This window comes from Carassius gibelio, chromosome A4 (genome assembly GCF_023724105.1).
Source record: "Carassius gibelio isolate Cgi1373 ecotype wild population from Czech Republic chromosome A4, carGib1.2-hapl.c, whole genome shotgun sequence".
Classification (NCBI taxonomy): Eukaryota; Metazoa; Chordata; class Actinopteri; order Cypriniformes; family Cyprinidae; genus Carassius; species Carassius gibelio.
Window position 1 is genome coordinate 2,528,418 of NC_068374.1, and position 27,042 is coordinate 2,555,459.

The 27,042-nt window shown below is 40.0% G+C and overlaps 1 protein-coding gene across 2 annotated transcripts; it reads left to right on the plus strand.

The window, feature by feature from the left end:
• The first annotated feature begins 110 nt into the window (after nt 1–110).
• Nucleotides 111–26,045, plus strand: LOC127968212 (CD209 antigen-like protein C). 2 transcript variants are annotated; one of them, XM_052569247.1, is made up of 5 exons: nt 111–405; nt 488–856; nt 2,866–2,993; nt 25,608–25,717; nt 25,829–26,045. In XM_052569247.1, the coding sequence occupies exons 1-5, from the start codon at nt 282–284 to the stop codon at nt 25,962–25,964; spliced, it is 867 nt and encodes a 288-aa protein (XP_052425207.1). In that variant the 5' UTR covers nt 111–281; the 3' UTR covers nt 25,965–26,045. The 2 variants fall into 2 exon arrangements, with proteins under 2 accessions (XP_052425207.1, XP_052425216.1); XM_052569256.1 differs by having other exon boundaries at nt 25,608–25,741; nt 25,829–25,959.
• The last annotated feature ends 997 nt before the right edge of the window (nt 26,046–27,042 follow it).

Sequence of the window (27,042 nt, forward strand, 5' to 3'; positions counted from 1 at the left end):
CTGAAGAATTTATACAGACACTGTGTGAATGATAATAAATGTATTTGAACATCATTTAAATAAACACAAGCAACAATCTTAAGATATTTCTGATGATGTTCTGCGGTGATTTGAAGTTCCTTTATGAATAAACACTTGAAACATTTCTAAAAAAAAACAGTTCCTCTCTGCATAAATAGTGGCTTCACAAACACAGAAGAGGAACACAACACAGATTACTGTTAGATTACTGACACTGAAACTGTCAGAAAATTGACAAAAATATAGTTAATAAAGGGAAAATGAAGAGAGAACATGGGAAAAGTATCAATGATATCTGTGAAAATGACATTGTTACAAAAGGAACATCTGGAAAAAGGACCACAGACAGTCACACAACGAGAATCCAGTCATCTGAACTCACAGGTACTGAGATTAATTAAACATATTTCATCACACATAATAGTGGATAAATAAAGGTAATAAAGTAATGTTTGTTGATGGTCAGGAAGTGATGGTGTGATGATCAGAAGGTCCAGAGCAGCTGCAGTAGTGTTTGTGCTGCTGTGTGTTCTTCTGCTGACTGCACGCATTATACTGTGTGCCACCTTCACTCAAGAGAGACAACAGCTGCTAACTATGATCACCAACCTCACAGAAGAGAGAGACCAGCTACTTACTAAGATCACCAACCTCACAGAGAGACAACAGCTACAAACCAACAATATGAACCTCACAGAAGAAAGACAACAGCTGCTAACTACGATCACCAACCTCACAGAAGAGAGAGACCAGCTACTTACTAAGATCACCAACCTCACAGAAGAGAGAGACCAGCTGAAATCAGAAAGAAAAGATCTTCAGAAGTGTTGGCCAGGTAAGTTTCTTCAGTCTAACTGGTAACTTGCTCTAAAGCAGACTCAGATTTGAAAGTGGACTGTACTGGATCTGTCATGTGGCTAATGCTCGCATTTACTCACAGCTATAAACACAATCTCAAAACTACACACCATCTCGTACAAACTTACACTTCCAGTTCAAAATCAAATATTTTAGTCAAAAACATTCTCTTTTATTCAAAGTTTGGACACAAACCGGTCAAATACACAGAGTACTTCACTGCCAAGAGAACTAGTGAGATCAGTTCAGAAACCTGCTTTTGGGAATGGATCAATGTATATGAGAGAATACAACACAAATCAAGGGTGCAGATGCAGTTCAGCAATAAGCATTAAGAAAAGTTTATTTTCCATGAAATGTGTTATTTTTAATACATTTTTATATTGTGATGCTTTTATATTGTTTATTATTTTATATTGTAATTATATTGTGTTTGTGTTTTCTGAATGAGAACATGTTAAACCTGTTCATAATGAGGACATTTGTTGTAGAGTTTAACAAAAAACATTGATCAAATTGGTACGTGTGTGAAAACATTGTGTTATGTGTTCAGTTTTTTGAGAAACGCATTTTTGTTTCAAGAATGTTTTGGAAATTTGTACCAAATGAATGAGTTATAGTGTTAGCAATCAAGAAAAACTGCAAACTTTCACACTTGAATTGCTCCAATGGTGCAAAATAATCTCGTATTACAGAATTTGCATTTGGGACGGGGAGCATGAATAAATGCATTTAGTTTCTGCATGGCATTATGAATAAAATGATAGTCCTTAACCTGTTAAATGTCACCGTCCCGTATATGGGACGCCTAAATTTACTTCAATATATTACAATTATATCCTAATATAATCATGACAAACTATATATCGTTGGAAAGGTCTAAGACTCCTAAATAGATATTTGACCATGTTTTGTTGTTAAAAATTATATAGGAACAGTAAAAGATTAATTTATAAAAAGAGTGCACCTCAAAACATATACATCATAAGAGGAGTTCTGACCTTTGTCACAAAAAATCTACTCCGCTTCCTTTTTCCCTATCACATGTTTTAGTAATCATCATAAATTATATATCATTTGAAAGCTTATATACTCCAAATTCATCTTATGAAAACCATTTTGAAATCAGACACTGCGTTACCATGGAAATGATACTTTAAAATCTTTTAGCGTGGTCCTCCCCCTCAGTGGGAGGGGTCATATTCCAAATATATTACGGTCTTTTAGAATCAAAACTTTTTATAATCTTGACAAAATACATATCGTTGGAAAGGTCTGAGTCTCAAGATTCCATATTTGGTGGTTATTTTGTCATAGACATAATATTGAGAGAGAAATTGATACATTTGTGACAAACAAATGCATCCAAAAAATTCAATGGAGTTTCAATGGCCCCCGGTGGCTTTTTGTGGTATAACGCCTAAACAAAATTGCATATGAACCTACATTTTTTTTATATCAACTTCAAATTTGGAACACAACTTATTTAGACATATTGCTTTACTTTTATAGCAATTTTGGATTAAAACATTTTATAAAATATTTATTTTATATAAAATATAATAAAAATAAAATAATAAATGTATTTACAGTAAATTTAAACTTCTATAACTTTTTTATGCTTTCATTTTTTTAAATGATTTCACTTCTGCAATAATCTGCAGATTGTCTTCTTTAAAAAGAGACCGACTTTTGGTCTGTATTCAAAAGCGTTTATGAATTATAACAATTTAAGTGTGAATAGTGTACTTTCACGTGTATGTTAAAAAATGGGGGTGACAGTTAAAAGGTTAAATAATTACAGTATCTGATTCATTGACATAAGAAATAAGATTAGCAGTCCACAACAAGATAAATGTAAAAGATATAAACAGCATATTACAAATAACTGAAATAACTTAAAACACCTCTACTAAGACTATCATAACCTTTTTAACTTGGTGTGGATCAGAGTTTAGTTCATGGTGTTTCTGGTTGTGTTTATAGATGGATGGAGGTGCCATCAATCCAGTCTTTACTTCTTTTCCTCTGAGACGAAGAACTGGGATGAGAGCAGAAGATACTGTAGAGAGAGAGGAGCAGATCTGATCATCATCAACAACAGAGAGGAACAAGTGAGTGTGTGTGTGTGTGTGTGTGTGTGTGTGCTCTTGTTTTTTTGTCATATCAGGACACAACTCTGTATAATGATATGGGTAGGACACAGGTATTACAAGGAGAGGGTGACTTATGAGGACATAACCCATGTCCCCATTTTTCAAAACGCTTATAAATCATACAGAATGAGTTTTTTTAATAAAAAATATACAGTTTGTACAGTATAAAAACCATTTCACCTATGGGATGAACACACTTTTCACAAAAACAAACGTGTGTGTGTGTGTGTGTGTGTGTGTGTGTGTGGGTGTGTGTGTGTGAGTGAGTGTGTGTGTTCTTGAATATATGGTTCATGAGGACAAATGTCCTTACTCACCAGCATTACAAGGACATTTGGTTTATAAAGACATTTCGGTGTCCTCGTAATTCTGGAAGCTATTATGTTGTTTTCTGACTCAAAATAATGCTCCCTATTAAGTTTTTAATGAAAAAAAGACCTTATATACCACAATGTGTATGTGTATGAATTTGAAGCATGTCCCCTTTAACCAAGATGTGCCAATTTAAAACTATACAACTATTCGCGGGAAATGAATTTTTTTTTTTTTTTTTTTTACATTTTGATGACTCAATATTAAAAATAGAAATGTATTATTATCTAATAAACTTATAGATTTCGCTGCATAATACAGTGTGTCTGCTTTAGCCTACATGAGGTTCTTTTAATTGGTCAGTTTTGTAAACGCCGTTCGTCGGACTGGACCATTTTCTCCTACACAAGATATTTTCAAATTAAAGAGTCAAATTTGAAAAAAGAATAAAACTATAAATAAAAAGTGATTACAGGTTGCGTGCTTTTTTCCTCATTGTGACTGACAACACTACGGACCAATGAAAATGCGTAGGATTGTAGTTCTGGGATGTCAATAATTTTTTCCCGCGAAGATATTCAGACAGCGTCAGAGACGTACCAAGTAAGTAATCTGTGCCTTTGTTTTTTTACAGCATCGATGCATCACATGATGATGATTCACGGGGTAGTCTAATGCAAAAATGTTGAAAATAGAGGCGAATGGCAATCCAACCTCTGTTTGCAATTTAACATATTTCTGAAAGCCAAGAGATAACCTATGATTACGGAGGAGCTGACCTTCACATTCACATACAAAGGTAATCAGAATAATCAGAATCATTCTGGTCAGTGTTTACATTCCTCCGCAAGCGCATGTTAGCTCAGCTTTACAGAAACTCGCTGATCAGATCACAGACACAGAACAACAACACCCTGACTCTGTTTTAATCATTCTCGGGGACTTTAATAAAGCCAATCTCTCCCGTGAACTGCCAAAATACAGACAGCATGTTACATGTCCCACAAGAGACAGTAATATATTGGATCACTGTTACACCACAATAAAGGATGCATTTGAAAAGAAGATGCTTACGTGAAGGGGGACAATGTCTTGTATAAACAGGCTAAATACACACTGGAAAAAGAGATCAAAGTGGCAAAGAGGAACTATTCTGAAAAAATAAGGACTCAGTTCACTTCCAACGACTCCGCATCAGTGTGGAAAAGTCTAAAGAAGATCACCAATTACAAGACACCACCCCCCAGCACTGTGGAGAATCAACGACTGGCAGATGATCTGAACGAGTTTTACTGCAGGTTTGAAAGAACACCCATCACCTGCCCTGATCGCCTCCCCACAAAACCATTCACACCCTTCACAACTCCTGCAACCAGCCCTGAACGCCTCTCCAAACTACCGTTCACACCATTAACAGCTCCTGCAACCCATCCTGAACACCTCTCCAATCAAGCACTCTCACCATTCTCACCTCCTGCATCCCCCCTCTCCCCCACACCTGCAATTCAGATCAGCGAGGATGCGGTGCGCCAGGTCTTCTGGAAGCAGAAAAGGAAAAAAGCACCGGGCCCAGATTGTGTTACACCAGCCTGTCTGAAAATCCTGTGCTGACCAACTGGCCCCCATCTTCACACAGATCTTCAACAGATCGCTGGAGATGTGCCTAAGAGAAGTCCCTTCATGCTTCAAACGCTCCACCATCATCCCCATCCCTAAGAAACCCAAAATTACAGGACTAAATGACTACAGGCCTGTGGCTCTAACGTCTGTAGTCATGAAGTCATTTGAAAAACTGGTGCTGGCCCACCTGAAGGACATCACTGGGCCCTTGCTGGATCCTCTTCAGTTTGCCTACAGAGCAAACAGGTCTGTGGACGATGCAGTAAACATTGGACTGCATTATGTTTTGCAACACCTAGACAGACCGGGGACTTATGTGAGGATCCTGTTTGTGGACTTCAGCTCGGCCTTCAACACGATCATCCCAAACCTCCTCCTGCCCAAACTAAATCAGCTCTCCGTGCCCACCTCAGTCTGTCAGTGGATCAACAGCTTCCTGACAGACAGGCAGCAGCTAGTGAGGTTCGGAAAATACACATCCAGCACCCGTACAATCAGCACCGGAGCTCCCCAGGGCTGTGTTCTCTCCCCACTTTTCTTGTCCCTGTACACTAATGATTGCACATCTAAGGACCCCTCTGTCAAGCTCCTGAAGTTTGCAGACGACACCACCCTCATCGGCCTCATCCAGGACGGTGACGAGTCTGCTTACAGACAGGAGGTTAAAGAGCTGGCTGTTTGGTGCACTCTCAACAACCTGGAGCTTAACACACTCAAAACAGTGGAGATGATCGTGGACTTCAGGAGAAACCCCCCTGCACTCCCCCCACTCACCATCATGAACAGCACTGTGACTGTAGTAGAGTCATTCAGGTTCCTGGGCACCACTATCTCTCAGGACCTGAAGTGGGACATTCACATTGACTCCATCGTTACAAAGGCCCAGCAGAGGTTGTACTTCCTCCGCCAGCTGAGGAAGTTTAACCTGCCACAGGAGCTGCTGAAACAGTTCTACTCCACCATCATTGAATCCATCCTCTGCACTTCAGTAACTGTCTGGTTCAGCTCAGCTTCTAAATCTGACCTCAGAAGACTACAGAGGGTAGTCCAGACTGCTGAGCGAATCATCGGTACAACCCTCCCTTCTATTCAAGAACTGTACTTATCCAGAGTGAGAAAAAGGGCTGTCAAAATCACTCTGGACCCCTCACATCCAGCACACTCCCTCTTTGAACTGTTGCCATCTGGTCGACGCTACAGAGCACTGAGCACTGTGCAACCAGACACCGGACCAGTTTCTTCCCTCAGGCAATCCATCTTATGAACAGCTGATAATAACGGCGAACACACTACACTTTATATTTATATACACATACACTTTATTTATCTAACACACATACACTTAAATTTTGAACATAATTTACATGTACGTACATAACTGCATTTTGTAATATACCTGCCTACAATTGTCAATTTGTATATTGTCATTCACTATCTACTTATTTGTATTTTTTATCCTTTTATTATGTGTTTTATGTTCTGTCGCTGTCATTCTGTTGTACTGTGGAGCTTCTGTCACGAAAACAAATTCCTCGTATGTGTAAACATACCTGGCAATAAAGCTCATTCTGATTCTGATATGAGATGCATGTTTTAATGATCACAAATATAGTGTAATGCTTCTTAATTAAGAAGACATTATTTTGTTTGATGTGGTAGAATTAAATTAGTATTAATCATATTGTGAGCCACTCACACATTTGTATTGAAAATAATTATGATGAGTTCTGTAAGTCCCAATTAACCCTCTGGAGTCTAAGGGTATTTTTGGGGCCTGGAGAAGTTTTGTCAAGTCCTGATATTTGTGCTTTTCTCAGTTTCTTATAAATATCTAAATGGGTAAAGTCTAATATCACTGTAATCAGCAAAAACTGGGCTATAATAATATGTGAAATGCATGCATGTACATGATTGTATTTTTGAGAAAAGAAATGTTATGCATGGTTAGTGAAAAACTAAAAATGTTAAATCACTTGAATAAGGCCATAAAACGCATACATAACTTTGGTTCCCGGGATTGTTGAGAACTGGAGCTTGTAGCCTAGAATTTTTCTTTCTAAATTATGTGAAAATCTTCTTGTTTACTCATTCACAGAAAAAAATATATTGATTTAAATTTTCTAAGACACTTTTTGTTGGTAAAAGTTATATGCGAGTAGGCGTCAACTATCATGAATATCATTGTGATTTACACCTGAGAAGACAAAGGCCTGCATAATGAGCTGCATAATGAGCCTCTCATTCAGCTGTGTCACTGAGAGTGAGGAGTTACAAGAAATAATGTGAGAATAAAATAAATCTATATAATTTTATGTTTGTAGTTTATTAAGAATATATTTCATTATCCCACAACATAATTTAATATCCACTTGGGGGAGCAGTTAAACAGTTTATTAGGAACAATCAAAGCTGACTTTCAAACAAATTTTTTGGCATCCTTACTCCAGTCACACAATCCTTCAGAAATCCTTTTAACGATCTTATTTTCTACCAAATAAACCCCATTTATTATCATCATCATTATTATTATTATTATTAATGTTGAAAAGAGCTGATAATATTTTTCAAGTTTTTTTAGGGGGAATAAATTGAAAGAACTGCATTGTTTTTACATTTGTTAGAGTTATCTCTATTTGTCACATTTATATTATTTACATCAAGCTTTTGAATGGTATAGTATTGTTTATTGTTATAGAAACTTCAGAATGTTTCACTTGATTATACATTTAGTCAGGAATTATAGTTTGGAAAAAGTATTTGGAAAAAGTCTAACAAGTAAAATGTTTACACGATATGTGAAAACTAGTACAAATAAATAAAAATAGACTTACTCATGTTTATGATCTCTGCTGAATAAAGTGCTTCATTCTTTTTTCTGAGGAAATTCATTTCTCAAATCCTCAACCACATCACATCTTTTTGGAGTGATTTATGTCTTATTCCTCTCATCGCAAAGCAAACAGTAAAATAAAATAAAAACTTGAAGAACAGTCTCTGCTTTTTCTTCTGTGTGGGCGTATTCAAGCCTTGCGCTTCAGTTTGAATCTGAATAGCGCGTTAAGCGCGGGGGCGTGGTCACATTAGATATAATGAAGGGAGACATGAAAAACAGACATTGCGTTGTTTTCATATGGATTACTTTATCTCAGAATATTTGTTTTCGCCAGCACTTGTTTAGTTTAAAAGTAGACATTTCAGGCTTTCTATAGAAAAAAACATTTCAGGCTTTTTCTATAGTTTGTTATCTTTATTTTATAAGTGCACAAAGGTGTTTTGTTATTATGTCTGTATCCAAAAAAAAGTAGACCCTTTACAGATTCGATTGATGTATTGCTCTTATCTGAACGATTAAAACTGAGAGTGTAATTTAAGTTCTTTTCGGGGTTATCAGGAGAAAATGACTCAAAACGCATATATGCGTTAATCGACTTCAAAGGGTTAAAGTCATTTAGGGGAAAAATTTATTAAATGTAAATGTATTGTGTCTAAAAAGAAAGCACCCTTTCAACCCAAAAATGTAAAAGACCATGAATAGGTATTAAGTGCACTTCACAGACCATGTTTTTGAATATGCAAGCTGATTATTATTTTTGTTGTGCACAGTATAAAACTAATGGCATAACTGACAACATTTTTTTCACCAAATATACTTTAAACAATAAAAAAAATCTCTTTAAATTCTAAAAGGGAAATTTAGCATTACCATATATTTGTTACAAAAGGAATTTTGTATGTTTTCTCAAAGCTACTTCATTACTCTGCATCATATTTGTGTAAATTCAGTCATGGTTTACAAGGACGTGGTTTGGTATAGCAGGACTCGTTATGTAGACTCACAGCTACTAGTTCATAACTCTGCATCATATTTGTGTAAATTCAATCATGGTTTACAAGGACGTGGTTTGGTATAGCAGGACTCGTTTATGTAGACTCATAGCTACTAGCTCAGATAGCAAAATACACTTGGGCTAGATTCTCACCTGCAGGAGACTTATCACTCGACCCGACTGATCTGCTGCACTCTGGCCAGATGCCTGTAAGGCAACCAGATGTCCCATTTTTCCCAGAAGTCACAAATTTTCAATTAACTTAAAGGATTGATGGAATTGTGCTTTTACAAGTGCTCTCACTGTCACGCACACTCCACTTCTTCAGTTTTCATATACAGTGTGCAATCATTTCTCAGACCTCATATATAAACTACATATAAAATAGCTACCAAAATAAATGTTTGTAACTGCAATTTGACTAAAATAAGGACTAAAAGTAATGACTAAAAGTTGACTTTTCGTCAACTAAAACTGGACTAAACCTATGAAAGACTCAAATAACTGTGTTATTAAAATAAGTGACTAAGTGGTGACCAGTAAGCATTTTTATCTCAAGATAAAAGATTTTTGCTTTATTGATATATGAAAAATTAATTGACAAAGCACTACAGCAATACATTTGGCATCGAACAATGTCTACAATTTTCCCTTTAACTTATAAAGGAAAACAACTAACAAATCCTAAAATTGTGTCTACATCAGATTTAGGCCTGACGCAATAGTCGATAAATCAATTAATTGCACAAAAAAATTAGCTCTATAATTTTTCGGCCGCAATAATTAATTTTTTCAATTTTTATAAACATTTTTTTACCTGTCATGATGTGGGGTTAGTCTGGAGCACCGCCTGTAGACAGCCCACAGTAGAAAACACCACTCCAATGGCACAGATGTCCCGGGAATAAAGAGATAACATCTCGCTAGAGTGGCCAGCTTTGGGAAGCGCCTTTCATTTGTTTGTGGATGTTTGGGTCACAAAAATGGTAAAATGGACTGCATTTATATAGCGCTTTCAACAGACCACATGGCTATCCAAAGCACTTTACAATTTGCCTCACATTCACCCATTCACTCACACATTCACACACCGACTGCAATGTCTGCCATTCGCCATCCAGCTCGTCGGAAGCAGCTGGGGTTAGGTGTCTTGCTCAAGGACACCTCGACACTTGGTCAGGTGGAGCGGGGGATTGAACCACCAACCTTCCAGTTTGTAGACAACCTACATGAACCACTGAGCCACTGCCGCCCGCAAGTGATACAGCATTGTACTTGCACTACTGTTTATTTTAATTCCGAGTAGCATATTTTGCAAGTCTGTCGAAATGGGCCTACTTTTCGCTCGCTCAATTTGGCTTGCTCAGCTAAATATGTCTGTAGGCGTGTCGTTGTTTCAGGGAACGAGGGTTACATAGTTAACCAAAACGTTCCCTTTCAGTTGGTCACGTTCGATGTTATGAATGGTGGCCAGCATGAGTGAGGGCCTAAGCTGACACAGAATACACTGGGTAGCATATTCCAGCTGGACGTATGCTAGCAGGCTGCCTGCCCGTGGGAGGACTTACAGAAGACAGGTATCTACGAAGGTGGTGATACATAAGAACTCTGCGGTACCCAGACCGCAGGGTGGAAGTTTCAACGACAGAGCTGGCAAGGGGCTTGCCAAGGGAAAGACACATGCTGCGGAGAGACGTACTGTGGACATACACACATGGGATTACCCAAAAAAGGGGAATTGCAACACACCTAGTCCCACACAGGGCTGACCAAGGGGCATGTACGCAAGTGTTGGACATCAACAGTGCTGGAGGAACCCAGGGTTCTGACTGAGGAACTCACCTGAGGGGAATAGCGCATGCATCCAGTCCGCGGAGTGGAATGGCGCAGCTGCGGCAGGTCCTTACTGGCCCGAAGAGGCGGGGATAACCAGTGGGATAACCTCTGCTTGGAGACAGCCTTTCCCTTCTGCTGGCCTCCGTAACAGACAAAGAGCTGGTCTGAGGTCCTAAGGCACCGAGTTCTGTCCATGTAGGTGCGGCGTGCACGTACTGGACAGAGCAGTGCCAGGGCTAGTCTGCCTCCTTCAGGGGATCAGATCGTGCCTCCCCAGAGACTTACCTTCAACAGGGTCATGGTGAGCCGAAATGGCGGCCACATAGACCTTCAGGGTGGAAGGAGACAGCCTTTGTTCCAACCCCTCCTGAAGAAAGGAAAGCACTGACCCAATCTGACATTTCCAGGAGTACAAGTTCGGGGAACCAGGTCCGGCTGGGCCAAAAAGGTGCAACCATGAGGACCTGCTCCTCGTCCTCCCTGATCTTGCACAACGTCTGTGCAAAAAGGCTCACTGGGGGAAACGCATACTTGCTCAGGCTCAGCGGCCAGCTGTGTGCCAGGGCGTCCGTGCCGAGGGTGCCCTCGGTCAGGGAATAAAACAACTGGCAGTGGGAATTTTCTGGAGAGGCAAACAGGTCTACCTGAGCGTCTCCGAAGTTTTCCCAAATCAGCTGAATTGACTGGGGGTGGAGTCTCCATTCCCCGGGGCGAGACTGCTGCCATGAGAGCTCGTCGGCTGCACAATTGAGCCTGCCCGGAATGTGAATAGCACGAAGTGACCTCAGATGCTTGTGACTCCACAAGAGGAGATGGCAAGCAAGTTGCGACCTGCGGCGGGAGCGTAGACCACCCTGACGGTTGATGTACGCTACGGTTGCAGTGTTGTCCGTACGGACCAGAACGTGCTTGTCCTTCAGCAGGGCCCTGAAGCGGTGCATAGCAAGACGTACTGCTAGCAACTCGAGACAATTGACATGCCACTGAAGGAGCCCTACGCAGCATGCCCGTTGCACATGGCACCCCAGCCCGTGGCAGAGGCATCTGTTGAAACAACAACATGTCTGGACACCGGTTCTAGGGGCACGCCGGCCCATAGAAACGAGGGGTCCAACCATGGCGTGAAGTTTCGGCAGCAGACCGGAGTGATGGTCAGGCCATGGCCATCTTGGGACTCAGTCGTGAAGCCAGTGCTGAAGCGGTCTCATATGCAGTAACCCGAGCGGTATGACAGCTGCTGCAGACGCCATATGCCCCAGGAGCCTCTGAAACAGTTTCAGTGGAACTGCTCTCTTCCCCTCGAATTGTCTCAGGCAATTCAGCAGTGACTGCACGCGCTCGTTCGTAAGCCGTGCGAACATGGCGACCAAGTCTATTTCCATACCGCGAAAAAAGATCCTCTGCACAGGGGAGAGCTTGCTCTTTTCCCAGTTGACCTGAAGACCCTGTCGGGCAAGGTGTCAGAGCACCAGATCCCTGTGCTCGCACAACCGCTCTCGAGAGTAAGCTAGGATCAGCCAGTCGTCGAGGAGACAGGGCCAACCCGAATGGGAGAACCTTGTACTGATATGCCTGCCCCTCGAAAGCAAACTGGTCTGTGTTGAGGAAGCATGGAGACATGAAAGTACGCATCCTTCAGGTTGATCGCCGCAAACCAATCCATCGGACAAATGCATTTGAAAATCGAACCACGGTGGGGCAGCGTGGTGGAGCAGACATCCCCAGCATGGGAGGCACAGCGTTCCTTAGCGGGGGCGGAGTGGGGGTGCTCGTCTGACTCCAAGTAGCAAAGAGGGCATGAGAAGGCAGAGCGTTTACGGGCCGGCTTTGCCTGGAAACTGGCAAGGGGAGAGGAGAACAAGATCGGCGAGGAAGCACGTCGCCAACTGTCGTTCGTGGCCTCTTGGGACCCGGAGGTAGAGGAAACAGCTCTTTTAGTGAAGGTTTGGGTACCACCGGCTGCAGGGCCAGTGGCGAAAAAAAAAGAAAACGAGAACAAAGGATTCTGGTCCTGCTACCATCTCCTGACGAGCTGACGTCTCCAACTCTGGGTCGCCCATCTCAGGAACGCCGCTTGGCCTGGCGTTTGGCAGGCTTAGGGGCAGAGACGGGTTGCCTCCGCCCTTCTGCGGCCATCTCCTCTCTGCGGCTGGGGTGAAGGCTGCTGCTGTGGCCGAGCAGGAGTGGAGGAGGCAGCAGGGGGGCGTCCTCGGTGACGAGCAGGCTGAGGCGGCTGCGCCGGCGGCAGGGTGGAGGCAGCAGAGGGCCGCCAGGGCAGGATCTCTTTGATGGCCTCGGACTGCTTCTGGGTGGCAGAGAACTGCTTGGCAAAGCTCTCTACCGCATCGCCGAAGAGGCCATCCTGGGAGACCAGGGAGTTGAGGAGCTGAGCCCGGTCAGGCTCCCTCATGTATGCCAGGTTCAGCCATAGGTGGCGCTTGAGGACCACCAAAGTGGACATCACCTGACCCAAGGAACGCGCAGTGACCTTCGTCGCCCGTAGAGCGTGGTCGGTAGCAGTGCCTGAGAGGGTCCAGCAAACTTATTTTGAAACTCAACCGGTTGCAGCATATGTGAGGGGGGTGTGGCCCGAGGAGGTTGGCTCGTCGGGGAAGCCCACACGGTAACCCTCAGATCACCCTGGCCACCAGCCGAAGTAGTCCTATTACGAGAAGAAGAGCTAGAACGTGGTGTGGCAGAGGGAACTCTATACCTTTTAAGGTAATCGAATCTCAATCTCAATGCCGAGATGGTCATGTCCCCACAATGAGAACATGAGCCATCCACAAATACAGTCTCAGCATGCTGGAAGCCCAGACACTTGACACAGCGATTGTGACCGTCACGAGGAGCGATGTATCGACCGCACCCAGAAACACACGGGCGAAATGACATCTTTAAAAAGACGCAAATCAGCCCGTACCTCTTTTGTGAAAGGAATTTGCTCTTTCAGAGGTGTTACCTCAGGGGAATGCGGGAGCTGTCACAGGAAACCCAGACGAACCGCTGAATCGTGCCATCACACCAACACCAGCTCTTGCTTGTAACACTCCGGTGATTGCAGCAAGGGATGTGCTCGGCTCCGAAGGGAAAGATTGAATGCGAGTTGCTCGCATTGCTCCTTATATACCCGCTCTGCGGGGCGGAGCTTGCGATGCAAATCCCGCAGACCAAGTTACTTTGTGTACCATTGGCTCGTTTTGTACCACTCAAAGGTGATTGGGCTCTCGGGCAAGATCCCATTCGTAACATTGAACGTGACTGACTGAAAAGGAACTCATTATAATTAGTGATGCGGTCTAGACTGAAAGCATGACAACGCAAATCCCTGACAGTATACTTCTGTGTTCTATTTATGATGTGCTGACACACATTTAAAATGATTTTCAATGGTCGTGTCCAGTGCAGAAGTCTTTAGGTGATACAGCACCACACGGCTACTGTTTGCGTCCAGTGAAGACATGGTGTATGGAGAGATGTCTGAGGACAATGGTGAATGATTTGCAGATTCTCAATACCACTCTGACAAACATATCTTGTAAAATGTGTGGTAAGTACTGCCATTTCACAGTATAAATAGAGTTGATCACGAATCTTGAAAGTGTTATTGAAACTAAAAAGCGATCATGCATTCAAAGGGTGGGGGGTCACGATGCCGGTGCAACACCGTGTTGTCTATCAGCCATCCGCATCAGACGATCTATCGCCCCAACCCTAATTTGGACATTGAGGTTGATGAACTGATGCAGGTTACGGTTTACATTTGAAATTACCCATTTAGCAAATGCTTTTGTGCAACCCAACTTAAAAACAGAACATCGGATACAATATATCATAAGATTCAACAGTAGTCATAGTACTGTTTGTTTTTGTATTTTAGCAGTCATTAGGTGGCTGATCAGCAACATCAGCTTTTTGGCTTAACACCATAACGTGAAATACTGTCTGCATGACTTATTGATTGTAGTTAACCAAACTGTTTCTGGTCCCCATATAAAAAAAATATATATATATATCTCCTGGTCAGTAAATGATGGAATCATTTTCATTTTTGGTTGAACTATCCCTTTACTGAATGTGTCTTGACCACTGATCTATATATGACTGGACCACTCATCACGTTCTAAACTTCCAGCAGACAGTGAAGCCACCGGAAGTGTTCGATCCGCCATCTTACTAAACCCTACCAGCAGAGGGCACCATTGAGACACTTTCAATCCGCTGTACTAAAATCACTCTATTTGAAGCAAATCAGTCAAACGGGACTCATTTTTATGTTATGTGTATGCAAATTAATGTTTACATCAGGTGTTATCTGCAGTGTTTTCGGTCTTTTGGGGCAGTATAAGCAATATATTTAAATCGTTTAGGTGCTGCACACTGATGAAACAAATAACTGATCCAAAACAAAATATACCTTATTTTTTTATGAACATTATGTCACGTTCGGTGATACAGGAAACATGGAGAGAGAACCAATTGCAGGTATGGTATTTATTCAGGGGTAATCCAAAAGGGGTAAACAGTCCAGGCAGGGTCAAAACCAGAATATCCAATAAACATGAACAGACAAAACACAAGGCAGGATCAAGACTACAGATTAGCATCACACATAAGACAAGGACTCTGTGACACAGACTCAGACAGACCGGGTATAAATACACAGAAGGATGATGAGGGAACTGCAGACAGGTGGGGAACAATCAATTAACTCAAACAAGGAGGAAGGTGACCAAATAAGACAACAGGAAATGATAAGGTGACAGACACCGTGTAAAAGGAGGACACCTAGTGGAAACCCAGGGAACACAACCCAGACACTGTGACAGATTATTGTTCAGGAATTATTAAACATGAACCTATTAGTATCAGAAATGGATTTGATTATTTATGATTTGATATGTTTATTACCGTTTCCATGTAAACTGTTGTATGCTAAATAAATTGTTAATTTAATCACCGTTTAAACATTACCTGCTTCAAAATTAATGCTTTTAATGAAATCATTGTAAGCTACTGTAGGAATAAAAACACTATAACTAAGTTATATAAACAATGAATAACTGTACAAGGGATAAAAACATAAATCTTTTTTCAGATTCCAGAATGAGCACTTTGTCATTTGTTTTATATGTTGAGGTCGTGTCCGTCTGATGTTTATCATGCTCATGATGCTCACTATGAACCAAGCAAACAGCTGCTTACCAAGCAAACAGGTCCGTGGATGATGCAATCAACATGGGATTGCACTTCATCCTGCAACATCTGGACAAAACAGGGACTTATGTGAGGATCCTATTTGTGGACTTTAGTTCGGCATTCAACACCATCATCCCAACAGCCCTTCAGACCAAACTGACCCAGCTCTCTGTTCCTAGCTCTATCTGTCAGTGGATCACCAGCTTTCTGACAGATAGGCAACAGTGAGACTGGGGAAATTCACATCAAACAGCTTCTCCACCAACACTGGTGCCCCTCAGAGATGTGTTCTCTCCCCTCTGCTTTTCTCCCTGTACACCAACGACTGCCCCTCTAAAGACCCCTCTGTCAAGCTCCGAAAGTTTGCAGACGACACTACAGTCATCGGCCTCATCCAGGACGGTGATGAGTCTGCTTACAGACAAGAGGTTGAGCAGCTGGCTGTCTGGTGCAGTCTTAACAACCTGGAGCTGAACACGCTCAAAACAGTGGAGATGATCGTGGACTTCAGGAGAAACCCACCTGCACTTTCCCCACTCACCATCATGAACAGCCCTGTGACTGCAGTGGAGTCATTCAGATTCCTGGGAACCACCATCTCTCAGGACCTGAAGTGGGACAATCACATTGACTCCATTGTTAAAAAGGCCCAGCAAAAGTTGTATTTCCTTCACCAGCTGAGGAAGTTTAACCCCGCACAGGAGCTGCTGAAACAGTTCTACTCGGCCGTCATTGAGTCTGTCCTCTGTACTTCAATAACTGTCTGGTTTGGTTCAGCAACAAAATCAGACATCAGAAGACTACAAAGAACTGTTCGGACTGCTGAAAGGATTATTGGTGCTCCCCTGCCCACCCTTCAAGAACTGTATACATCCAGAGTGAGGAAAAGGGCTCAGAAAATCACTCTGGATCCCTCACATCCAAGTCACCCCATCTTTGAACTTTTGCCATCTGGCCGGCGCCTCAGAGCCGCAAACACCAGAACAGCAAGGCACAAGCACAGTTTCTTCCCCCAGGCAATCTACCTCATGAACAGTTAAATGTTCCCCAATTATGCTTATAAACGTGCAAAATCCTTATATTTATTTGTTAACCCTCCATCCTAGAACATTCCTGCATCTCACTCAATCCTATTCCATTACCATTTATAGCACAATAGTTTATACACTTATTTATTTGCCAATTTGTAAATCTCTTTTTTTTTTTTTTTTGTCTGTGTGTTGTTGTCTCTGTGTACTGGAAGCTTATGTCACTAAAACAAATTCCTTGTATGCGTAAGCATACATGGCAATAAAGCTCTTTCTGATTCTGATTCTGAACGTAGCTTTTTAATAAGTAGGGGAAATTAACTATTATTTTCTAATCCAGTCAACTAAATCATGTTGTGTTAACAGGGATTTTTTTTTTAACTTTGATCGATAATCGGAAACAAATGTTACCCTATGGAGCTAGACGAGTCTCAAAAAAGATAAATGCACACACTACATTCACATATGCACACACAGGATTCATACATGCACACACAGGATACACAAATGCACAAAAAAATCATAAATACACACAAGTCAGAAATGCAAACAACATTTACAAATGCACTCAAGATTCAGAAATGCACAGGACAAGATTCAGAAATGTATTTCTGATGCACACACAAATATACCTTGATTTACAAACTGCTTGCGGTCTGTGAACTTTACTGCATTTGTGTGTGAATTTTGAGACTCCCCTGACTTGGCTCGACACACACATGCATTTTTTTTTTACGGGGAATGATCAGCAACCAATCAGATATATCCCTTGTTTTAGCCAATCACAAGGACACACCCCACGCGGGGGATTGTTTACTTCTAAACCAATCACATGAACGTGTTCACACAGCGCGATATGCCTGTGTCGCGAGAGCGAGCTAGCGTGGTGGAGTTCTGTCTTTCAGTTGGTTGAGACCTCAACATGGCTTCTGGCAACGACAGGGGAGCGGTATAACTTAAAGTGTTTAGTTAGTTATCTCCTTGTTATGAGATGTTGTTTAATTGTTAATGTTAGCCGGTTTAATTGTGTAACTATCAACATAAGCTAACGAGCTGGCTAGGGTCAGGCTAGTATCTTTCCATAAAGTTGACATTCTTGTGAATTAAGTGACTGTTTGACAGGGTCTGTCGCCCCAATCCGAGGTAGCAGCTCGGGCTTTTGTGCAGTTATTGGCCCTAATTTTGTGTTGTAATGTTAACTTATGTGAAACAGCAGTTTTAAAAAACAGCAGTGGACTAAGATTTATTCATTTAAATGTGCGCAGCAGGGCAAATGTGACTCATTGCGACATAATGGTTTTGTCTGAAATGTGGCTGAAGTCAACGATTACAAATTATATGATTAACATTGACAGATACAACATTTATAGGACAGATCGTACCAGTAAATGAGGGGGAGTTGCGATCTAAGTCAAAACGGCATTGAACTGCACTTGGATTGATTCGATCAGTAAACCAAAGTGTTTTGAATTGTCTGTAATTAAGTTACATCTTCCTAATGGTGTGGATTTTACAGTAATGGGATGCTATCGTCCACCATCGGCATCTCACGAAGCTTTAACACTGCTGTCGGACTATCTGAAAATGTCTTCAGACAATGACTTTGTATTATTGGGAGACTTAAACTGGGACTGGTTATCGAAAACTTCAAAAGCTTTTAAGGACTTCTGTGATGGCCTAAGTATTTAGCAATTAATCAACTATCCAACTCAGTTGAATTTAAAACATATGGAAAAGTCTACTCTGCTTGATGTTATCCTTACAAATTCTCCACAAAAGTATTCTTCAGTTGGAATATTTAGTAATGATGTTAGTTACCATCGTACAGTAGCCTGTGTTAGAAATTGTAAACTTCCTAAATCTAAACCCAAGTTCATTTTTAGAAGAAACTATAAGCATTTTAGTGAGTAAGCCTTTTCACATGATTTTTACAATAGTGAAGTGTTCCATGTCTGTGATATGGCATATGTTGATCTGGCATGGAAGTATTTTCAAACAAACTTTTTAACCTTGATAAAAAAGCATGCACCTGTAAGAAGATTAAGAGTCCGCGATAAAGATAATCCATGGTTTAATAACTCAATATCCTCCTCCATTGGAGCAAGAAACATTGCCTGGACTAAGGCAAAAATAAACTAATAATGCTAGTGACTGGGAACAATATAGGGCATTAAGGAATATTTGTACAAAAACTATAAAAAATGCAAAAAGTGAGTATTACCTTAACATGATAAATACATTTTTTAATGATCCTAGTAAATTTTGGAAGTTGGTCAAATCATCAACGGGGTCTATTCCCCCTCCAGCAGTTCCTGATTTACTAAAGGTCAGAGACGGAAGAAATTAAGGATAAATGTGACATAGCAGAAGCTTTTAATTTTCACTGTAATAATGTAGGCTCAAGTTCAACAACTTATTCAAGTATTCTTGTAGACGATAAAGATAATATGGCCATCCCTTTAAGTAGTAAAATAAACCATTTTAATTTTCTTCCTATTTCTCCATCCCAGGTTTTACAAACTCTCGATTGTAAAAAATCTGCTGGCTCTGATCAAATAGAGCCTTATTTTCCAAAATTATCCGCGGACTTGATAGCAAGACCGATTGCTTCTATTTTTAATTTAAGTCTAAGTAGTGTTTTGATACCAAGTTCATGGAAGTCAGCAGAAATTCATCCATTACTGAAAGGTGGAGATGGCACTTTGCTGTATAATTATCGCCCTATTTCCATACTATCTGTTATAACCAAAGTGTTTGAATCCCTGGTAAATGAACAGTCAAAGCACTATTTATCGTATAATAATATTTTAAGTCAAACTCAGTCATGTTTTAGACATGGACATAGTACTATTACTGCTGCAATGTCAGTCACAAATGACATTATTACTGGATTGGATTAAAAAAAAACATCTGTTGCACTTTTTATTGATTTATCCAAAGCGTTTGATTCTGTGAATCATGATCTTCTTTTGCAAAGGCTTAAATGTGTAGGTTTTAGTAGTACAGTTTTAAAGTGGTTTTCAAATTATTTGACTGAAAGAGCTCAATCTGTGTCTGTAGATAATTATACTTCTAATCCATTATTAGTGAAGACGGGTGTCCTTCAAGGTTCAATTTTGGGACCAATTTTATTTTCTATTTACATAAATGAACTTGGTGTAGGATTAGAGACCGTAAAAGTACACTTTTATGCAGATGATACTATCATTTATACAATGGCTTCATCCATCAAAATGGCAATGGATTCCTTACAGAATGCTTTTAATTTTATTTCTGACTTCACTTGATAATCTAAAATTGGTGATGAATAAAAAAAAAAAATACATGATCTTCACACGCTCCAGATTATCACTAAATGATTTTATGATTCAATCATTTGATGGTATTCTGATTGAGAGAGTCGCATCCTATAAATATCTTGGAATTTGGCTGGATGATAAATGTACTTTTAGTTCAAATATTGATATACTTTTAAAGAAATTGAGACCAAGATTGGGTTTTTATTTTCGTTTGAAATTTTTTTTTTCCTTTGTTGCTCGCAAACGATTAGTGCAAAGTACCTTTTTGCCAGTATTGGACTATGGTGATATAATATATATGCATGCGCCCCTAAATACTTTGAAAAAATTGGATGCTGTTTTTGTTTTTAGTTTTTGACTGATTCAAGTGTGCGTACACATCACTGTAATTTGTTGACTGTAAGTTGACAAATTGGACTTCACTGTGCTTGAGGAGGAAACATCATATGTTGATCTTTATTTTAAAAGCTTTACTGGGTAAATTACCACAGTGAAACAGGTGTTTCTAATTCTGACTCCCTTCGCAAACAGACAGTCGTAAGTAATACATTGCAATTTGTGAATTGGGGTTTGATCAGGTTGAGGATGAGATGTGTCTCAAGAATGAGTTTATTTATGAATTTGGCAGTTGACAAATGTCAAATAATGTATGTCATGTAATTTATATTGTTATGCTGTATGAAGCACACGTGCATACAACCATGTACATTATATCTGTGTATTTTATTTTACTGTACTGTAATTGGTTCAGTGTACTGCTGTTGTTGTATCTGTGTACTTGAAAGCTCTTTCTGTTACAAGAAATTATTTAATTATCTTTACAAACATATTTGGCAATACAGGTCTTTCTGCTACCTCTAACTAGTGTTTTTATTTACAGTTTACACAGTTTTACAATCAAATAGAAATTACAATTAACAAACATAATAAAATAAAATAAAACTATAAAAGAAATAAAACTTATTACATTACATTAAAAAAAATGATCACAATAAATCAACATGAGAGTGTGCACATCAAGGTTCACAAATGGGGCAGATCAGGGACGGACTGGGACTAAAAATCGGCCCTGGACTTTGACTAGGCCCGGTCCAAAGCAATTGGCGCACGGAAACTTGACAACAACAACAATGACGCCTGGCATGAGTGTCACAAGACTTTAACTGTGGCTCATGATACTATACCATCCAAATTATAGCAATAGCACTGATGTTGACTAGATGTTGTGTTAAAATAATAAAAAAAAAAACTCTAGGCTGTGACTTGGGTGTCACGTAACGTGTTTTGGGAAACACAGGAGAAGGAACCAATTTGCAGGTACGTCGTTTATTAGGGATAATCCAAAAGGGTAAACAGTCCAGGCAGGGTCAAAACCAGAAGATCAAAGCAGACATAAACAAGACACTAACGCAAGACAAGACAAGGATGACGGGCATGAAATAACATAAACATTAAACAAGGACTCCGTAACACAGACTAAGACAGACTGGGTATTTATACACAGAAGGATAATGGGGAAACAGGAGACAGGTGGGGGGAACAATCAATTACGCAACAAGGAGGAAGGTGACCATATAAGGGAACAGGAAGTGATCTGGGACAGACACCGTGAGAAGGAGGACATCTAGTGGAACCCCGGGGAACAACAACCCAGACACTGTGACATTGGGGCGCTTAAAGTAATTTAAAGTTGAGCTGGTCTTTCTCTGCTCTTGGTCTAAGCTCAACCAGAATAAACAAATGATGGAATGGATTTAAAGAAAAAAAACAGGATTTATTCCAAGATAGCATGGAATAGATTATAAAATATGTTATAACAGCATATTATACAATCTATTCCATGCTGTCTTAAAATTAATTTATTACTTAATAATCTTAATTAATTTATGCAGTAATTAATCTTAGTGCACAGATAATAATGTCACATCTAAATGAAAACACACCATTACAAATGTAACTTCTGTATTCAAATCTTAAAAGTATGTAAGCATTAACTGTAACGTTACCAACATTTTTAAAAGTAAAAGCACAACTTATTTCTTAATATTAGCTACTGCATGTGGCATTTTATAGCTAAAATGTTGAAGTTTATCTGTTTTAACTACTGTAATCATTAAAAATGTAGCAACCTGAATATCACTTCCTAACATCATCACTAGCAAGTAACTCTCTTTCTCCTCTCATGTTCCATACTTGGATCTGGATCTGCCTGTGGAACCAGCTCATCTTTCTGTCTTTCTGCTGCTAATATTTAACTGCGAGGTGCTGCTGCTGTCTATGCTGCAATATTTCAGAATCTAATCTTCTCTCGCGATCGCCTTCTCAGCCCCACCCTTTTCTTTCCGTTTTTTACCCGCGGCCGCGTTATGCATATTGATTGTTTATTTCTATGCTTCTTCAATCGAACGTCTTTGCTGATGGTTTCTTCCTACTCTTCCACTTCTTCTTCTCCTTATTTAGCGGCCACGGCCTGTGCAGCCATAGACCGTAAAAGAAATAGTGCAGCTGGCATCCAACTTAAAGGTGCATTGCTGCCACCTACAGTACTGGAGTGTAAAACAGATTAGTGGGGGAAAAAAACCAACAGGTGATGACTGCGTGCGTGGTGGGCCGGCCCGCCGGCCGTCCTGGAGTACCGGCCGTTCTGTGATTCTCCAGATCACACAGATGGCCAGTCCGCCCCTGGGACAGATTAACTTCGGTCTTTCCTTGAGTGTTGGACACAGTTGCAGTGAAACCAATGTGGGCACACATCACAGGCAATTTAAACATCTTGACGAACAAATATTGAAGTTAAGCATCACGTTTACTGGGTCAGGGGCCAAATAAACTCATTCTGGAGACACATCTCATCCTGTAGAATATCTGCAAAAAAGTTTAGATTCGATAATCATTTAATAAAGGGAAGTATGAATTCGCTGAATTCAGATGACATTCTATTGATATGCTCGATGTATAAGCACAAGGTCTTCACAGCTTTTCAATGTTATCAACATAAGGACAGAGTAAATAAGGCAGATTTAACAAAACTCCTGAAATTGTTCTGCTCTCTAACAAAAACATTTTGTTTCATGAAAAGGAATATTGCAATAGAGAAAACGAGCAGTTTTTTTTATTGTTTTACTGCAGTAAAACACACAAACGACAAAAGCACAACTAGACAGTCCAAGCTGTAAATCAGATACGTTTAGTTAAATACACAATCAAACACCGATACAGAAATTGCAATGTATTCACAAGAATGTCAACTTTATGGAAAGATACTAGCCTGACCCTAGCCAGCTCGCTAGCTTATGTTGATAGTTGCACAATTAAACCGGTTAACATTAACAATTAAACAACGTCTCATAACAAGGAGATAACTAACTAAACACTTTAAGTTATACCGCTCCCCTGTCGTTGCCAGAAGCCATGTTGAGGTCTCAACCAACTGAAAGACAGAACTCCACCGCGCTAGCTCGCGCTCGCGACACAGGCATATCGCGCCGTGTGAACGGGTTCATGTGATTGGCTTAGAAGTAAACAATCCCCCACGGGAGATATCTGATTGGTTGCTGATCATTCCCCGTTTAAAAAAAATGCAGTGAAGTTCACAGACCTCAAGCAGTTTGTAAATCAAGGTATATTTGTGTGTGCATCAGAAATATATTTCTGAATCTTGTCCTGTGCATTTGTGAATCTTGAGTGCATTTTTAAATGTTGTTTGCATTTCTGAATTGTGTGTGTATTTATGAATTTTGTGTGCATTTGTGAATTTTGTATGCATTTGGTGATAATACTGTTGTGATGTATTTTTAGAAAACGTGTTACTGTTGTGAAACTCAGCTTCACCAATAGAGGGCACCCTAAGCTGTACACTCGGCTGAGGATTAGCAGAGACAGTTTATAAGAGACATCTCACTTCCTCAATCCTCAATACATATATTTAAGGAAAACCCGTAACGGCAAAGATGGCGGTTGTGTGCACATGTCCCGCCCCCTCCGGCTGGAAAGCCAATCATATGCTTTTAACAGTCAAGCCGAGAAACATTTAAGCCTATCGTCTGGTTCCACTGACATATGCGCACAGTTGAGGAACCCTTGCGCATGCGTAGTAAAGGTATAATCTGTGGGGAAAAAGGCATTTTAAACCTTATTTTTGGGCAAAGTCATCAAATTATTTCAGCGATTTTTATCATATTTCACTGCTGTTTCTATACATGCTGTTTTTATGTCCCGGTGACCAGTGAAAGTGCAGTTCTGACTCTCTGCACATTCATTTAGATAGGAGCTGGTCTTGTTATTCTGAAATAGCTGCCCGGAGGCGTTACCAAGATGGCGGCCGAGTGGCACGACTTGCCTGAAAGGACTTTGGGATTGGTCACTGACGCTAGTAGAGTGAAAGAGCGATCAGTATGTAATGAGTGAGTTTGCACACGCTACAGAGAGTGTTGCCGATCTAAACTGTCTTTCTCATACTTTCATACAGAAATAACTGTGTTGCACAAAAGAAGAGCACTGCCTCATCTTTGAAAACTGTAACAGAGGCAACAAATCAAGTACATTGCTTTGTGTTGCTTTTCATGCTACATGAACTAAAGCAGAAAATATGACAGGCTCCAAACCTTAAAATTGAAAACCTACTGTTCCTAAAGATGGATTACTCATATCAAAAATACTATCAGTTTTTTTTTATGAAGTTCTTAGTAAACTATGTTAGACCTTGTAAACCACAATGCTTGTGTGTGTGTTTAGTCCCAGCAAACCATAAATCACTGGACCCTGCAAGCCTGTGAAAAATCAGCTGATACATTTCCATGATTTAATGGTAAAAACAACAATTTTAAGTGAGATGTATCCTAAAGAGGCCATATAACATTGTTTAATATATTGGTTTCTTTAAATATTGATATTTTAATAGATTGGTTATTGGATGTTAGGAAAGGGATGTCCCTTTGTGTGTGTGTGTGTGTGTGTGTGTGTGTGTCTGTTTGTGAGAGCGAGTTAGTGCATGTGTGTGTGTCTGTATGTGAGAGTGAGTGTGTGTGGTTGTGTGAGTGGGCATGTTTTTGTGACATATCAGGACACAACTCTGTATAATGACATGGGTATGACACAGGTATTACAAGGAGAGGGTGACTTATGAGGACATAACACATGTCCCCATTTATCAAAACACTTATAAATCATACAGAATGAGTTTTTTTGAGAAAGTAAAAATGCACAAAGTTTCCTGTGAGGGTTAGGGTTAGGGGTAGGGTTGGTGAAGGGCGAAAGAATATACAGTTTTTACATTATAAAAACCATTACAGCTATGGGATGAACACACTTTACACAAAAACAAACACATGTGAGTGTGTGTGTGTGTGTGTGAGAGTGAGAGTGTGTGTGTGTGTGTCTGTGTGTGTCTGTGTGTGAGAGTGAGTGTGTGTGTGTGTGTTTAATAAATCATGTTATTGTTTGACTTCTCAGGATTTTGTGAAGATCATTACTGGTAGTTTTGGTTATTTCTGGATTGGTTTGACTGATGTTGAAGTGGAGGGCAGATGGAAATGGGTTGATGGCAGCACACCGACCTCTTGGTGAGAAATCACTGAACTGAACTGGTTATTACAGTATATAATAAATGATTTTCAGTCAGTATCATATCACACAGAAAGCAGCTCTGATATAACTCTGATCTGTTGATGCAGGTTCTGGGCACCTGGACAGCCAAACAGCTTTCTGGGAACAGATGAAGACTGTGCTACTACTTATTCATTAGCATGGTTTGATTTTCCATGTAATAGTAGTGTTAAATGGATCTGTGAGAAGAGTATCCTTAAATGATACATTATAATAAAAATTTACATATATGCATTATGAACATATAAATGTCAGTCATTTTACCTGGGTTTTTTTTTTTTTTTTTTTTTTTTAATGGCACATTAATTAGTTTATTCTGTTAAAACAAATAAAAAATAAATAGAAAAAAAACATTGCAGCTTTTTGTAACAACTACAGTATGACAATAAACCTAACTGATGATGATTTACTCGTCTTCAATAATTAGCATACATTACATATTTCCTGAACCATGCGATGAATATAAATGGAAAGTTGTATAAGCATATCACATAAAAAACTCCTCTAATATTTCACTCAGAATATGAACAATATTCTGTTTGTGGAAATCAGGATATAATTTATGGATGAGTGACAATTTTGTGTATATATTTTTTTATTAATAAACAACATCATGTAGCTCAAGTACATTCTAGCATAAGTAAATATGAATCATTAACTAAGACTATATGAAACCATTACATGCGTCAAGTATAAATTGTTGTTTTTAAATATTTTTATGACTGTTGATTGTCAGCTATATGCTTGTGATATCAAAGTTTGCTCACACCAAACAAGTCCAGATTTTACACCCAAATGACTGACAGTTCCTTTAAAGTCCAGCCTCGTTAAAGTGAGTGAATAATGGACTGAAGGAAGAGCATCAGATGCAGTCGCTGCTAAAACCATCAACTGTTCAGCCGTCTGACCTCCTGATGTAACAACCTGAAGCTCATCATGGTAATCCTGCTTCATGTGTCTGTTCATCGTCAAAGTCCCGGTTTTTTGGCAACATTATATGTCATATGCGAGCAGCGTGCCGCATTTAATGCACGAGACAAAGCCAACACATGTCACTCCCTACGACTTGTTTTATGGTGTCTCCTTTATCTGTACACCTTTTACCTGTTTCTTTATTATTCTCAGGTAGGTAAGGAAAGTCGACTCTGGACAAAACCATAAGTATTCTGAAAGTACTTACATCTTGCTCAGTAGACTTCCCTGTGGTCAGTTCTTGCTTACGGATCTTAAATTACTCCTCTTGCAGACCATAACTTGTCAATAATAAAATACAAGTTTTATT